We start from the raw sequence: 17,075 nt of genomic DNA on the forward strand, positions 1-17,075 counted from the left end.
TTGCAATTCATTGCTGAAGGTGTCCGGGCTGAGGAAGGCTGTATCCAAGTGCAATTCTTATGAAATAGATAAGACGGGATTTCTCTTCAGGATGTTCACCCTTTTTCACTTTTTCCTGCACCTGCCAGTGGCTACTGCCTCCCTGATTTACCTGTCTAGTTATTTACACCTACTGTATCTGCACAGGGCGGCAGGATCAAATGATCACAAGGGGGCATTTGCATTGTGAATGATGTGCTAACCACCATCACGTGTGGGTGGGTGAGTTATCAGCACATTCGAGACAGAAGGCGTTCTGCTCTGGGGAATGCAAGGACTTCCCCCCTACCCCGGTCCTCTTGTGGGTGTGCACAGGGGTGGCAAGTGTCCGCGCACACTCTTCCGCTCTTGCACACCCACACAACAGCTCTGCCCCACCTCTGTATAGCAATGTGCAGGCTGGCTCTGACACAATCATACTGGCTTTGACATTGTCCTAACTCTCCATATTGCTTTGCAGTCACTTACAGTCCAACTGCAGCAAGACGTTCCAGTGGGCCATCATTGACTTGCTGGAGTCTCCAGAGCTCGTGACCACCATGCTTTTTCCAGGTGGGGTACTCTTCCACCCAAACGTATTGAGATGAGCCTCTAACAGGAATTGCAAACCATGGATTCCATCCTGCCACCATTACTCATGAACAACGTCCACTGACGTCATTATATACTGCATACACACATCTAGTACTGTAGGAATCCATTCACCCACTACGGCAATGCAGCCAGCTCTGCGGCGGAACGCAGTAGCTGTTTAACAGCACAGAGCAACACTACCCAACAGTAGCAACAGTTAAGAACAGGACGTGAGGATGTAAATTTAGCTGCAGAAGGAATTTAGGGAGACAGAATGTAACTGTTCAAATATGAATTTGGCCAGAACATTGAGGCTAACACTCCAGCTCTTGCAACATTTATTCTGTAAACAGTAAGGAAGCAGGCGAGAGAGAGAGAGACAAGCAGGATTAATGAATTAGTTAAGGCTTGTAAAGAGCTATGAATGTGTAAAGAGCTACCGCAGTGATGTGTATGATTTATTAATAGCTGTTACTATTACAAGAGGCGATAAGCATGCTACACACTGCGATGCTGTTTGCCTTCATCTCTGGTGTATTTTTGGTCAGCTTTCCGATGGCCCTATCGGCCTTTCTTGGGTCACAAATCTCAAAGCGGGTGCGACACCCTTCTGAAAGCAACCTGGCTCTTGTCTTAAATTGCTGCATTGAACTCCCAGCCCTGCCCCTGCCCTATATTCCAAGATGTGGCCCTAATGGGTAGCTCAGGCCTCATTCCCATTTGTGGACAGAAATTGTGGTCACATTTTCCTGCCCCAGTTCTGTGTGAGGAGCACAAAGCAGGTCGGCAGAGGGGCGAGCGCTCAGATTTGTGCCTCCATTTCATTGTAAGGCACCTTAATGCAGATTTAGCAGGGAGCTCAGGCCTTCTGGAAACGTGGTCTCCCTGATTGCAAGAGCAGTGAGGGAGAACCTCAGCCAGCCTTAAGCAGGGGCAGATAAAACAAAAACCAGCCCAGGTCCACCATCACCCCAGAGCCCCACTGGAATCTGAGCTCAGGGTGTGGCTAATCCGGATTATATTCTCTACCCAACTGTCGTGTTCCTCCTCCTTGCTCCAGTCCTGCTGATGCAGCCCCCCGCTCCCAGCTGTCTGCCCTGTGAAGGGCTGGGATTCGGAGTGCGGCTTCATTGCTCCTTGCGCTAGCTGCCACAGTGCGTCCTGCTGACCTATGGGGAAGGCACAGCTGAGCGGTGATTAGGAGCTGTCCTAGCAAGAGTGAGCAGCAAAACATGAAGCTAACGTCCAGCAAGGCCATCGCCAGAACTGACCCAGGGGAGAGGATGGCAGCAGGTGCCCTCTCCTAGTGGGGCTCAGCTGCCTGGCTCAGCTGGGGGCACCCAGCGCTGCTCTGGAGGGAGAGGTTGCCATTTGCACATCTCCTGTTCTTGGGAGACGAGAGAGGGGCTGTCACTGAGCTAAAAGGGGCCCTGCCCGTGTATCAAGCTGACACAGTCAGGCAAAATGAACTGAAGAGCCCCCTGTGCTGGGCAAGGCTCAGAGTCAGAGCTGGTGCTGGAGTGTTAAGCTCAAGGTGTTAGGTACATTTAGTCCCAGTATTTCTGCCTTGTTTAGTGGAGTGGGGGAAAAACCCAGGGGGTTGGAAATCCTGCTGGGCTAGATCCTCACATCCTTGCACAGGCAAAACTCACCGTGACGTCTGTGCCGTTTAGCCAGTGTGAAAACTCAGGGCGGACTGTGGCCTTGGTGCTGTGCCAGAGCAGGGAGGGGTATGAGGTTCCCATGGCTGCGAGCCTGTGGGCAGTTCGTCCTGGGATGAGTGAGCAGAGGGGCGCCCACCTGCCCCACAGCCGCCTTACCCCGCACTGAGCACCTGAGGCTCTCAAAGCACTTAGTGAATCAATCCCTGCAACCCCTGCATATTATACCCATTCTACAGAAGGGGAACTGAGCCCCAGACAGAGTCAGTCGCCTGCCCAGGGCCATGGGGAAGTCTCTGGGGTAGAACCCAGCTCTCCCTGTCTTTCCCCTGTGCACTAGACAATATATGAGTGCCCCCTTTCGCACTTTGTGGCTCATGCTGTTTCCCTGTTTGCTTTCCCAGCCTCCTGGTGGATTGTGAATAATAATTGATCCTCTGCTGCCCTCTCCAAAAGCAGCCGGCGCGCGGACGGACGAGGCATCCTCACTCCCAGACCCCTGGCTCTCTCTCCCCAGTGTGTCTGCAGCCTCCCCTCGTTGTCGCTTGTACAGTCCTGTCTGCTCCCTCCTCTGGCTGCACCAGGCTGTCCCTCCTGGGAGTATTTTATCCCTCTCCCCTCACAATGTGACTTTCCACAGTGATGTCACATTGCTGCCAGCCAATCAGCCTGTCCAGTTATGATGCTCCGCCCCTGAATGTACCATCTTCGAAGAATGCACAACCACGCCCATGTGAGTGGATAAAGAAGCGGCTACCGTGATACTTGATGTCGGGCTGGCCTGAAGTCCAGTGTCATGTGATGACATGCAGGGGCCAGAACTCACGTTGGCCTGACCCATGGGGCTCGGAGCGCTGCAGAGACAGCAGTGCTGAGCCTGATCCACGTTGGTGGGGAACAGAGACTGGAGGACAAGGGACGTTTATTGTCCTCTGGCACTCACCTGGTATTGAATTCATGGCAAGGCACTGAGGGACTCTGGATTGAGCTGTGTCCAGCCACTGCACTATGGGCCCTTTGGGGGATGGCAGTGTGGGGAAACAGGGGGATCTTCTGTGCTCTGAGCGGGGTCAGTGGAACCAGGCCATACACAGATCCTCTGGGGATCAGCACGGGATGGCTGGATCCAAATCTCTGCAAAGGTCCCACAACACCTCTAGACAAGCTGTGTGCTCCACTCTCCCTGCCTATGCCCAGCAATACAGTAGTCAGGGAGAGCAGAGGGTGGGCAGAGTGTGCACCCATGCCTGCCAACCACCTCCATGAGCTCTAATTTCAGCCCTCCTGGCCCCAGCATGGCCTCTTTAAGGCTGTGGCTGGCGATGGACTCATCTTAGTCTTATTTAGAGCAGTTGAACTAGCCGCTGGCACTGGCCTAATTCTGTAGCATGGAGTCGGATGGCCTCACTGCAATTCCTATCAAGACGTGTCCATGTCCCCAAAACAACCCCTGCGTGTAGGTACCCCCACAGCATAATGGGCACTGGTCAGCCTCCCCGCTGGCTGTCCCCGCAGAGCAGCCAACAACCGAATGGGCCTTGGCGCCTGAGCTCTCGCTCACTTCTAGCCGGTATGCCACTGGGTTGAAATCCAAGGTCACGGGCAAGGTGATGTGTCTGGCAGCTTGCACTGCCCCAGCCACATTCTAACTACACCTGGGGCTGCGTGGAGGACGTCAGCCTCCCAGACTGGCAGTCTGTCTCCTATCACCACTGATAGCTAGGAAGTATTTTCCTGCATGTCCAATCTCATGGTCCTGTAAATGTCTGAAGACGAAACCCAGCCACCTATGCTCACCCCACTGCATGATGTCAGGTCGGAGCAATTTAAATAGACATTACCATGGCGAGAAGCCTACCAGCAGTAGAGTTATTTGATTAATCTTCTGGCCTATCCCTTGGTGTGAATGGGAAATCTCCCTAGGTGCCAGCTCAGAACACTCTTCTGCCTGAGGGTAGAAGAATTTCACACCTCATTGCAGTCATCCACATGTGCAGACCCTGGGTGCAAAACACTACCTCCCAGCATTCTACACCCACAGGTGCAAGTGACAGCACAAAGAGCATACGTAGCCCACAGGTGAGTGTGGGTTCCAGGTTCCCCTCTGTGAGTTCCAGGTTCCTCCTCAGGGTCATAGAGTTTAAGGCAAGAAGGGGTCCCCAAGTCATCTAGTCTGCCTGCCTGTATATCCAGTGCAGTATTAATTCTCTTGTGGCACATGCAGACACCCCTGGGCGTGGGGTGCATAATACACTATCGGGCCTGAGCCTGGCAGCCTTCTAGTGTTTTCCCAGGGAGTTCTGCCTTGTTTTCATAAGGCCCAATCCAGCTTCCATTGCATTCAATGGCAAAACTATTGCTATAAAGGATGCTGGATCAGTCCCTTTGTTTCTTTCATAAAGCACGTGGCACAGGTGGCATTGGTTCATCTCCCTTATTCGTTGCTTAGCAATCTACCAGCGAAAGGTAAGACACTCCAGAGCTGAGGTACATGACCAGCTTGTGGTTACAATTGCATTTGTTGTGTCTGTATCATGGAGCTGTGCCAGCCACCCCTGCACCTCTCAGCCAGCAGCAAACACCCTCTGGGCAGCAGACCTACAAGTGACTCTGGGTAAGACTTAAACCAGGGGCCTTGGGCCCGGCCCTGCTGAATCCCTCCTTCTGGGTGGGCTAGCAGAAGCCATGCTGAGCTGGTCACAGATAGAATTTCCTTGTTCCTTATTTTATAGCAAGTACCCCATAAAATACCCGGCTCTAGCCAAGAAGGAGCAGAGCACAGAAAGTCTGCTCCCTTTCTGAACAATGGAATTTCCTGGGGTAAAATCCCAGTGAGCCGCGTCACAGGCTGGAATTCTGTGTGATGCATTCTCAATACACGTTTACATTTTGTGTCCATTTCAAAGGGTCAACTTCTGCACCGAAGGAAGGAATCCACCCTGGGGCGGCTTAGTGGAATGGGGGGTTCAAGGTTGAGTTTACATCCTGGTGTTCTTGGGACACTGACTGAGTGTCAAAATGTAGGGTCTGCCAGAAACAGAAAGAATCTAATGCTAATAAAATGATAATATCCCCGGTATGTCATTAAAGAGTCCAATGCAAATGATCCTAGGTTCAGGTTTAAAAGTGCCCCACCCGTGCTGGCAGCACAGGGGTCCAGCAATGTCCTAGTGCATCGTGAGAACTCATAACAAATGGATTAGAGAAACAAGCGCCATTGGCGAGTGTCAACTCACTGAGAAAAGCAGGGAATAAAGAACCCAAAGGCATTGCCACAGAGAAAGGCACTGTGCAGAAGTGTGAACTATCTGGGGTGCTGTAAACAGGGCAGGACAGTCTTCATGGGGTTGTCGCTACACAGAGCCCAGTTCTTAGGTCATGTAACACCACTACCACCAAAGGGGCCGGCTTTCAGGGCATGTCACCCCCAGAGAATTTGGCTTGGGAGGTTTAGCCTGGCAGCATCCAGAGGCTGTTTGTACCCAGGGGGCCCTGGGAGTGTTACCCAGGGTTTTGCTGAACCCAAAACTCTTGCTAACTTTACTTGTTGTAAGGTGGTGGCAGGCAATAAATCAGTGGAGACACAGCCATCTGGCCAATAGATAGTTGCTGCACGCAGGCAAACAAAAATGCTTTCACTCAAAGCTTCTACTTTGTTTCGTCTCCAGCGCTTACACATGCACGCAACAGGTTAGCAGAGCACCCCAAATCACCCCCAGATTCATATTTACCCAGGGTCTTGAGGAGGTCTCGAGTGAATTAGCCATCCAGGGACCAGCCTTCTGTCTGCAGGGGAAACTTGAGAGGTGGTTCAAGTGTCCACCGAGCCCAGATTTCTTCCTCTTTTTATACCCAAATTGTTAGTATTAAACAGCCCAGTCACCAAAAAACTGCTGAGCAGACACAAAGTGTGGAGTTTTCCAGCCGTGTTTTCCCATCAGGTAACCGGCTGTATTTCACGGAGCAATAGTTAACTAGCCCCAGACTTTCCATCTTGCAAACCACATGCTTTGGCATAAGTCAGGAGGGCAGAGTCACGTTTACTCCTCGTGGCCACTCCCTTCCCCCTCCCTTCCTGGTTTGTTAGTGGTGCGAAGACTGCTACGAAGGCCTTATGGCAGCTTCCAGGAATAAGCATAACAATTTGGATTCCAGCTGTGGGCAGTGGTTCAGGCATGTTACTGGGTTAACAAAATTTCCTCCTTACAGGAGGAAACACTCTCCCCCACTGCAGCAATCCTCCACCCTCCCTGCTCTTTCCCACCCCCTCTTTCATGTCTCCCTCCTCCCAAAGTGGGTACAGAGATGCCTGCTGGCTGGCTCAGTGCTGAGATTCACACCCCTTCTGTCTTGCCCTGGCTACTGCAGCCGTTGCACTGCCTGTTCCCAGCCAGCAGACAGGCCAGGTCAGGAGGCCAGGCCAGGCCAGGCTCCCGGGTGGGCTGAGAACAGAGGAACTCCCAGCTGTGGGTAGATCTGCCATGGCAGGACTGGCTTTGCCCAGTAGTCCTGAGCTCCGCACAAACCGTCCCTCGTCTCTGCCGCAGCATCCCCTAACGCCCTAAGCAAACCCTGGGATCCAGCCACTCCTGAGCAGCGCAGGGCAGGCCCATGGCCTAAGGTGTCACTTGGGTGAGGATCCTTGTGAAGCAAATCCAGCTATCCTGCTGCAGCCTCCTGGAAGCTGGATGAGTGTGACCAATAGCCCCTAGTGTGTGTCGTGACAGCATGAGCATGGCTCTTTCCCTGCGGCACCTCCTTTGCATCTGATCTGTATGACCCCGCTAGCCCCCGGGGCTGCAGGGCCAGCCTGGCCTTTGCTCATCGAGTTTGGCAAACTCCAAGTGACAGAGCTCCTTGGCGCGACAGCTCCCTAAGCAGCATTGCAAGTGCTGCTATTTCTACACCCGTCCTCTGCTTAGCTACCAGCCCTAATCGTTCCCGACGGAACGGGAGTGGGAAAGCTAGAATAGCCCTGGGAAGCATGAATGGGGGGCAATGAGGAACACACATCAGCTCCCATATTATTAAACATGGCAGAGAGGGGTACTAGGGCTGTTGGCAGGATTTTTGTGTCTGGCTAGTCCCCACTCCAGCCAAAGTCCTGGGTTGTTTAGCATAGTCTGAGAGCAATAGTCCTCCGCCAACTGGAGCAGTTCTGAGCTACATGCTGCCGGAGTCTCTTCCTCTCTCCAGGCACTGCTTGTACTGATCCTGGGACCTCCTGAGCATCCGCGGTTCTCTGGGACATCAAGGGGAGTTGAGGGAGCTCAGCACAAGCAGGATTGAGTCCGAAAGGCAAAGTTCTGCTCTCGGCTCCACAAGGCAGATCTTGGCTCTCATCCTCTGCCCTTTGGCCAGGCTTGGAGTTTGGAGCCTGTAAAGGAAGCAGAATAGCAGCTAGTCCTGGGGGAGCCAAGCCGACAGAGTGGAGTTTCTGGGAGATCTGTTTCTGAAGGGTGGGCAAACAATCAGAGCTGAGGGACATGGGCCCCTCTGTGGAGCTGAGAGGACATGAGGCTCTGTGGCATGTGCTCGTCAGAATGATCCTGCCCTGAGTCTGCTAGCAGACTGGTGAGGATACAACTCAACAGCATGTAAAATGTAAACCCCCATGCATATCCAGCACCTTTGACTGCCCACAAAAGCACTGCAGCACGCCCCCTCCCATGCCGCCGGTGTCCCCTTTCCCCTCCCCCACAACTGACTGAAATGGGGTGATTCCCAACTTACGTTTTGAACTAAATTGTATCATTTCTTTCAGGGGTGATTTTTGTCCTTCAAAATTCCTTGCATTCTAAAATCAAAATGAAATGTCCTCCCAGGGCCCTGCGTGGCGTCTCTGAGCTACAAGGTGGTGTCCTGGGGTCAGTGTCTTTGCTATTCTATATTGCGAATCCGGGGTTTTAAAACATTAAAGCAAAAAGGAAGAGCATGGTTATAAAAAGAAAAGCAAAAGTCACCTGAGCCAGAATAACAGCCTTATCAATTATTACACAGGGCTGCTTAGTGAATTATAATTCTCTTTCTGTATATACAAGATTGTAACGGTATTAAATATTCAGACTTGCACTGAAGCTGTGTATGCCAATTCTCTTGTCTGTTAATAAACAGTTCCACACTGCCGCCTGGTGCTGGTGCATTTACTGGGCGTGGGTCGATTTTCGGCTGTCTCTTATGAGTCATTTTTATAAGTACCTCGTTTGAATAACAGCCGCAGAAGGAATGTGTTGTTACCAAATGGAACCTTCTCAATGTACTCCGAAGTCCTGCTCATTGTTCTAGTACCTGTGGCAGCACATGCAAAGGAATGTGTTCGTACTGAGCATACATTTGAAGCTTTCTATTGTCTCTTTAGCCGAGGATTTGGCGTGGGTATAGGACATTGGGTGGGTAATGAACACAGAAGTCTGGGGCGGGACATTGCTAGGGCACTGACTGATTACAGCGTTGGGCATTGGGAATAGGAGCTGGCATGCGCTAGGGGTATAAGATGAGCATTAAGTACAGTGGTGATGGCGCTGGCTAGGAGATACCCCCGCCCCCTGAAAACCATGAACAGAGCAGTAAGAGGGTGCTGGATTCTGCTTTCCGCCCAGTACTGCTTTCCAGTCCCTTCTCCCAACTTTACAACACTCATATCTCAAAGAACCAGTTCCTGGGGAGTCGTGGTGCTGGGTGTACTGCTCTCTGGCACGAGCGAGTTAACTTCGCTGACCCAGGAAGAGCAATGAATCCTTAGCCGGAGACAAGCCTGACGCCAAGAACGCCTTCCAACGGCGCCAAGGAAATGCACCAGCTGCTGTGACGTGACAGAAAAGGGGACAATGGCGCAGCCCTTGATGTCTATAGCTGCTGCCAGCACTCGGTGGGTTAAACACTAAGTATTGATGTACTATCTAAAGGGCATGCGTGCTTTAGGGCAAGGTGGTTGTTGTAGTGCTGGCTCCAGGGGTCCTGGCTCCCACTGCAAAGGGCCGACTGCCACACTGGCCACACAGTGCCGCTGGCAGCAAACCCAGCCCTGCTGAGCCAGGCTGCTGGGGCTGGCTCCCTCCTTTACAGAAGGGCACTGGGGAGCTGGAGGGGCCGTGGTTTAAAAGCTCCTCTCTAAGCTGGCATCCCCGAAGATGCAGGACCCTCCTTCCCGCTGCACTGTGCTGCCAGCAGGGATTGAGCCCTGCAGTATTGCCCACCCCAAATGTTCAAAAATCATGAGTCAGGGGCACCAAAAACCATGAGACTGGCTTTCAAATCATGAGATCATGTAAACACAATAGGTACTTTCTAATTGCCTTCTGCTTTGGGAGCCTTTAGGGTGCACTGGGGTCACACTTTCTCCACAGCCACAAGGGCTAGAAACTTACTTTTTCTTTAAGAAGGAAGGCTGAAATCATCACATTTCCACTTGACTCCAGGAGCTGGGGCTTTAAGGAAAACAATAATTATCACAAGATTCATGAGCGTTGGCAACACGGCCCAGAGGCAGCCCCTAAGCCCTCAGTCTCCTGGCCCAAAGGCAAACTGAGACAGCAAATCATCCAACAAGGCTCTGTTTCCCTAGGGACGTGGGTTTAAATCCCATTGAGAATAAGCCTAGGTGATGGACTGTCTCCTCCCAGGGAACAGCCTGCAGGCCCAGTATCCAATATTTCAGCCGTGTCCTACAACCAGTTGTCCAAGAGCTGCTCTGTCTAACTAGGCCAGTGTCTTCTAGCACTCCCCCGCTGCTACCCATTCACACAGCCATTCTGCAGCCAGGCTTGAGAACACAAAGCAGGGCAGTAGAATGAAGAGCTCTTGAAAAATCCCCACTTGCAGCAAGCAGTGGATCAGTGGCATTGAATTCTCCTGTGTTGCCTCAGCAGCACAAAGCCCAAGGTCAATGCTGAAATCCAGGCCATGATTCTGAGAACATCATCAGAACTTAGGGTGACCATATGTCCCATTTTGGCCTGGACAATCCCTTTTTTAAAGCCTGTCCCGGCTATCCCAGCTTTTTTGGCAAAAGTCGGCATTTGTCCCTTTGCTCTCACCAACTAGATCAGTGACGGTAGTTCTGATTCTAGCTTTGGGGGTGTTCAGCATTCCAGACAAACCCGCCGAAAGATTGTAACCGTTGGCAGGGACAGACATCCAGTTGCTAAAGAGAATTATTCTCCCACTGACTCACAAGTGATCTCTTTTCCTGATGTCTTCAGCTATGGTTTATTGATTGTTTTACAGCTTGTTAACTCCTTTGTTTGCAATGAACCCAGCTCCCAACCAGTTCTCGGAAGACGACAATGGCTATTGAATCACAGTTATCTGGCAGACAGAAAAATCAATGATTCTGGTAAACCAGTTGCCTGCCTTGTTTGATCATACTGTTGGAACGCTCTGACATCTGCAAATCATAGCTTTTGATACAGAAGCTGTGCAAATCCTACAGCTTATTACTACCGAGTCAATGCAACATTGCAGACCTGGTGAGCAGGAGGATGTGTCTTTCCAGAGGACCAGAACCTGATGGCTTGTGATAACTAAAGCTCCGACAGTACTTTGCATGAGAGCTGAGATCTCAGCCTCGCAGAGCTGGTCACAAGTTAAATTTGGATAATTATATTCTGCTTCCTTAAAATCTCCCTATGGTTTCAAATAGACACTGTGGCCTTGTCTAATCGTACTGCGTGCGGCTGTGTTCCACCCCAGAGATAGCTGCAGGAGAAGACGGCATGTGTTTCTTTTTGCAGAGCGATCCAAAAGCTACGTTTCCACGTGTGAAATCTCTGTAGCAAACCCGTCTGCTTTACAAAGTGCCAGTGACCTGGAGGCAGGGAGCAGCTGTAATGTCTGAATTTGCAACATTTCTGCTAATGGGAAAATCCGAGCGCTCCGCTTTCAGCGTGTTCCTTCAAACCATACTGCCGGGAGTCAGCCAGGCACAGGGCCTGAGTCGCCGGTGCCTTACTGAAGAGCCACGCCTTGTTCTCATTTACACTACAGTCCCTCTACACGGCTCTCCGTGCCGTGCTCTCCCAGTTTAAGCCCAGCGCCAGAGCTGTGTACATGAGAGTCAGGCATGTGTGATCCCACTGAAGGGAATGGGCCTGATCTGCAGCTGGGGTAAGTTGATGCTGCTCCAGTTGATGCCGATGGTGCTACAGCACAGGCCCTGCCTAGCTAAGCCCCTCAGAATGTCCCACTCTTGCTGCTGCTGCCGTGGCCATGTCAGTGACAGCCAAAATGGAAGTGGCTAGTGGAAACAGGCCACCGACGGACGTGCTATGTTGTCTAGGCCTGAGCAGGGTTAGCTGACACAGTGGTTCCAACACCAGCCGCTGATCTACACCAGTGCTCCTGCCAGGGTTAGCTGCAGGGGTGGGAAATGTTCCCCGCAATGTGTAGCGCAGACTGAGCCCTGCAGAATGAAATCCTGCCCCGCTGAGGTCAGTGGCACAGCCCCCATTGGCACAACTTCTCCCTAGGCGGGCATGGCCAGCTGGCTCGGTCAGCAGCGCTCAGTTCCCTTAGAACGGGGCTGGAACGAGGCTCTCGGAGCTCATGGAGGGCACACCAGCTGGCTGGGTGTGTGTGACTCCCGGGGCTGTCCTCTGTGATTCCGAACCCCTGACACATTCTAATGACATGGCCTGCGTTTGAACCCAATCCTGAGACGTGCTGAGCTCCTGTCGACTTCAATGGGAGTGAAAAACAGGGCCAGAGCCTGCTGCCGCTGCTGCCAATGGCCCTTTGATTTCAGTGGGAGCAGGATCGTGCTAGAACATCAACAGCAGCGTAATTCCCCTTTGCTGGTAGTGGCGTGTGTGTATCAGGCTGGAGAAATCACTTACATACCTCCCAGCTGGTGGAGTGGCCACCCCCACAACCAACCATGGCAGGGCCTCCCCGCTCTCTGTCCCGCCTTTGCCCCACACAAGGGTGCCCGCGAGCTCAGCCAGGGGTATATCAATAGCACGTCCTTGTGACTGACCGCACAGCTGCTCCTGGCACCAGCAAGCGGAGAGGGCACAGCAAGGGAACACAGTCCTGCCGAGTACCTGTCACTGCTCTGGGCATGTCACAGCTTGCAGACAGGGGGTCAGTGTCAGGGAAGTCACACGAGCCAGGGCTGCAGGGCATCTTTGGCACGAGTGGGCACTGCTGCGCTGTCGGAGCCCTGCCGCTGTGCCCCCTGAACGACAGAGGAAGATCCTCCAGCCCGGGAGGGACAGCCAGCCTGAGCACCACGAGGACAAAATGCTAGCACAGGAGCTGTGTGCAAGGCACTTGGCATGTGTAATCAGGGAGGAAATTCTCTAGGGCTGGCAGGCTCTGGGAACTCGCAGTGGGATAGTCAGTGCTGCATATCTGAGCTGGGCTGGTGGAAGCCGATTGCTGCTCGGGGACCTCTGTGAATGGCCGAGGTTCAGCTCTAGTGAACTGGTGTGCGCATCCAAACCCGGCTCCCGCGTGGCCCCCTTGGTGACTATGAGCAGAGGAGCAGGCCTTTGCCTCCGTGATGTGGAGCCACAGATCATGCTAGCGCCTCCTGAGCTTAGGCAGGTTCTAGCCGTGACCATGTTCGAATGCAGGTGGGCCTGGACCCAAGCCACAGCTTAACGCCCCCATACTGAAGGGCTGTTCTCTGTCCCAAGCTGGTCTGGATCTGGACCCTATCTCCGGGCTAGCTCAAACCCCCTGATCCAGACCCCCTTGAACACAGGGGGTTTGCAATCCACACCTGTTTTCTCCTTGAACCCACCTCTGTCTGGGAACAGGGGCTGCAACCCTGTCTCTTGGGACAGTGCAACACGCTGCTCTCCGGATCTGATTTCACGGGCTTCTGGGTCTTTGCCCTGATGAGGCCAGTGGGCCGGAGGGAACGGACCTATGGCGGGGAGACTCTTCACAAATAAGGTGGCATCCCTCTGAGGCAACTGGATGGCCTGCTCCCCTTTCAAGGTGCCCCTCATCCATCCTGTGATCTCACCACTGACAGTGCGCGCAAGGGCAATTTATGACAGGAGGTCCCAAGAAAGGCAGTACCCAGAATGCAGTGCTCTGAAGGCCAGCCTCTTCTGAGGGTGAAAAGCTGCACCAGTGGATTGATGGGCTTGGCCCAGCCAGTAAGAAGATGCAGTCTAATGGCTCAGAGCTCATCTGCCTTGGAGCTCACCCTTCCTGTGGGGCTGGTGGATGGGGCGTGACCAGGGCCGGCTCTAGGCACCAGCAGAACAAGCTGGTGCTTGGGGCGGCACATTTTTAGGGGCGGCATGGCTGGCACCAGAATGCCGCCCCTAAAAATGTGCCCCGGACGCCCTAGCTCACCTCCGCTGCTGCTGCCACGGTGCGCGAAACAGCTGATTCGCGCGCTACTACTCGCCTTCCCCCCCAGGCTCTCAAGCCTGGGAGGAGGGGGAGCAGCAGCGCGCGAATCAGCTGTTTCGCGCGCCGCGGCGGCTCGGGGTCTCCCCCTCCCTCCCAGGCTCTCAAACCTGGGAGGGGGGGAGACTCCGAGTGGCCGCGGCGCGGGCGCCGCTTCTCCCCCTCCCTCCCTCCTAGGCTTGAGAGCCTGGGGGGAGGAGGCAGGGCTGGGGATTTGGGGAAGGGGCGGAGTTGAGGCGGGGCCGGGGGTGGGGTAATTAAAGAACGGGGACAGGGCGGCCAAAATTGTTTTTGCTTTGGGCGGCAAAAATCCTAGAGCCGTCCCTGGGCGTGACTGCAGGCTTTGTCAGTCACATGGAAATCACCAAGCCACCCTGGTGAAAAGCACAACAGATCACACCTGGGCAGCTCGTCCCCTGGGGTTCATCAGCCCCATGACCCAATGGGGCCCCCGAAATGGAGGCAGCCATATTCAGAGACTGCTCTGGGAAATGGTGACCCAGGAGTGGAGCTGGGTTTTTGTACTGCAGCCCCCAGGTGCTGCCATGTATGGGATACTGGGCATGAGGCACCCCATGGTCAGCAGGAGCAGGCAAAGCTCAGAGCTCGGCTCGTGATGGTGCGCTGCAGCGGCCGGCCCTCAGCCTTCCGACAGCAGCAGGGCTTTTTGGCAGACACAGGGCCATCTACTCACCAGGTCCCCACTGTCTCCCCCAGCTGTCTCAGGGAAGGGCAGGGGGTGCCCCTAGTTTTGCCCAGCTGGTGCACAGATAAGGAGAAGGCCAGCTGGCACGCCAAGGCCAAAGGCTGTACCTGGCGAAGGGCAGTGCTGACTTTGCTCTATAGATGGCAGCACTGAGCAGCCCTAGACCAGACAGACACAATCAGCATCCTGCAGCCCTCACTCCCAGGAGTGACCTTCAGTCACACAAGCTGCTCGGGGGTGTCACAGGCCCAGTACCTGTCACCATAACAAGGGGGCTGGGAGAGAGAGAGCTGGCCCCAGACCAGTCCCCGCGTTCCAACATCCCCGTGCTTTTGGGCAGCCAAACGCTTGGACTCAACTGCCTACATTAGCCCTGGTGCAGTGCCTTGCTGAGTCCATTTGCTTCAAGACTAGATCCCTCTCATGCAACTGGCACCACAGGTACTGGAACTAGGGGTGCTGTCGCATCCCCTGGCTTGAAGTGGTTTCCATCATATCCAAGGTTTACAGTTTGGTTCAATGGCTCTCAGCCCTATGTACAAATTGTTCCAGCCCCCCTGACTGGCACTAGCGGCTCCCCTTGCTGGCAGCCGCAGCAGAGCACGGGCCGTGCAGTGACCCCTCCAGGGGAGGGATAAGGCGCACCAGCGGGCAGTGTGAGGGACCCTGGCATGGCCACTGCCCATGCTGGGGACAGAGAGTAGCCCAAACAGACAGGATGGCTTTGTGGTTAAGGCTGGGACTTCTAGGGTGCCAGCTTCAAGCCCTGCTTTGCCACAGCCACGTGCCAGAGACAAATCATTTAATCCACCTTCTGCCTTAGCTGTGAAATGGGGACAGCACTTCCCGACCCCCATGGGGCATTGTGAGGAGACATATCTCAGGAGCTGTGGTGATGAGCTAGCCAAGAACCCAATGCAGAGGGAGGGGGGCTTCAGGTCCCAGGCCTCTCAGCACTTTATAAACCATTAACTTTGGTTTTCTCTGCTCCTGAAACCTTAGGCCCTGTTCCCCACTCAGCTGGTGTCACTGGGTTCATGTCGGACTCCCCACTTCCGCCTACCACAGGCTCCAGTCCTGCCACCATGCCGTGCGTTCCCCCTGCGTCCGTCTGCTCTGACCGTTCCTGGCCGGCAGGAGAATATCCCCCACCCAGCTGCTGAGGGGCTGGGTCTAGAACAGAGTGGGACGTAATTCAGTGAGTGTCTCCATCACCAGAAAGAAGCCGGGGCCAAAGCCCCAGGATCCAAACATCCCTGACCTTTGTGAAATTCAGATCTGTGGGTTGTGGCTCAGCCCCTGTCTCTGGAAACGAGTTACAGACTCAGTGCACTGAATGTAGCTGGGACTTCAGCGCCTCCTGGTGGGTCTCAGGTGAGTGGGTTTAATGTCAGTGTGGTCAATAGAGATCAAAAGCTCTGTTCTTTACAGAAGATGCCGAGGTCGTGTGGCTCAGGGATTAGCCCAGGACTCCTGGGTTCTAAACCCCTTTGTGCCACTGATGTACTCCTCCACCTTGGCTGAGTCACTCCACTGCTCTGCGCCAGCTTCCTTCCCCATGCTGCGCGTGTCTCCGTGGAGTTTGTGCACTCTCTGGGGCACAGGCTGTCCCGCCCTCGGTCTTTGTGCAGCACCCAGCACGAGGGAGGCCTGATCTCGGACAGGGGATGCTAGCCCCTACCCAATACAACTAAAGAATGGCAATGCTTCCTCTGCGTAGTGAAGCGACTCAGAGCGAAGAGGAATTCCAGAACGACAACGCACTTATGGAGAGAAATGCCCAGGAACTGCATCCCCATCCCCACTAGGAAACCAGGGCTCAGATCTAGTGCCAAGAACCATGGGCCCAAGGAGATCCCTCCAGTGCAGCACAGCCAGTGCTGGATTCTGGAACATACATCGATTGAGCCAATAGGGGATGAAGCCTGGACTATACTGAAGCTGCAGAAAAAGAACCCAGCCACATCAGATAAACAGGCGTATGCTGCCACTGTCCCCAGGGCTGCAGCATCCTGCCAGCCCAGAGATAGCTGCCAAGGAGAACAGCTCCTTCCCCTGGCCACTCACCTTCCCCTCGCTCTATGCTAGACCTCATGTCCATATGTTTCCTTCTCTCAGAATCAGGGCAGCCGCATCTTTGGAACTTGAAATCAACCAAGTCCTCAAACTATGCTGTATTTTAGGAGATTAGCTTATTTTAGGAGTTTATCATAAGGGGAGCACAGAATACCCAGGGGGAGCTGTGACAAGATGCACACAGGCACCGCCTCTTGGGCATCCCACCCTACCTGGAGCACCCAATAACCATCCCAGCACTGTGATGCTACTGCCATGGCCTGGCTAATATGGGGATCGGCACCCATGATCAGGGTCCCATTTTCAAGAAGAGCTCAGCTCCTAGCATGCTGAGCGCTCCTAGCTATCTGGCCTTAAGAAGGGGGAGGGCATTCCAGAGCTGTAGGAAGAGAAGGCCCTGGCTCCACCCTCTCAAGGAGTACCTGGGATGGACAGCAGCCCTGCTAGTCTCAGTTGCTGCAGTAAGAAATCCATGGTAGCAAATCCCTAACCCGCTGGTGCCTCTCCTCACAGCTTTCTGAGCTGATCCACGCTCCACTGCCATTGGTGGGACGGATAAGAGGTATGAACTCCCCCCTGGTTTCTATGGAAACCTAAAGTGCAGCGAATTCTCTCTGTTGAGGCCTTAGCGCTGAGCCAACCTGTCCCGCACG

The 17,075-nt window shown here is 53.8% G+C and overlaps 1 protein-coding gene across 4 annotated transcripts in view; it reads left to right on the forward strand.

Moving 5' to 3' along the window:
- The window catches only part of NECAB3 (N-terminal EF-hand calcium binding protein 3), a 128,504-nt gene extending 123,790 nt beyond the window's left edge, over positions 1–4,714 (forward strand). For 2 of the 4 annotated variants that reach the window (XM_034787391.1, XM_034787393.1), the window contains one exon: positions 500–1,473. In XM_034787391.1, coding sequence (XP_034643282.1) covers positions 500–626 — 127 coding nt within the window. In that variant the 3' untranslated portion in view covers positions 627–1,473. Of the gene's footprint in view, positions 1–499; positions 1,474–2,677 lie in introns of those variants that run through there. The other 2 variants (XM_034787392.1, XM_034787394.1) reach the window with 2 other exon arrangements.
- The last annotated feature ends 12,361 nt before the right edge of the window (positions 4,715–17,075 follow it).

Source organism: Trachemys scripta, chromosome 12, assembly GCF_013100865.1.
Source record: "Trachemys scripta elegans isolate TJP31775 chromosome 12, CAS_Tse_1.0, whole genome shotgun sequence".
NCBI classification, from domain to species: Eukaryota; Metazoa; Chordata; order Testudines; family Emydidae; genus Trachemys; species Trachemys scripta.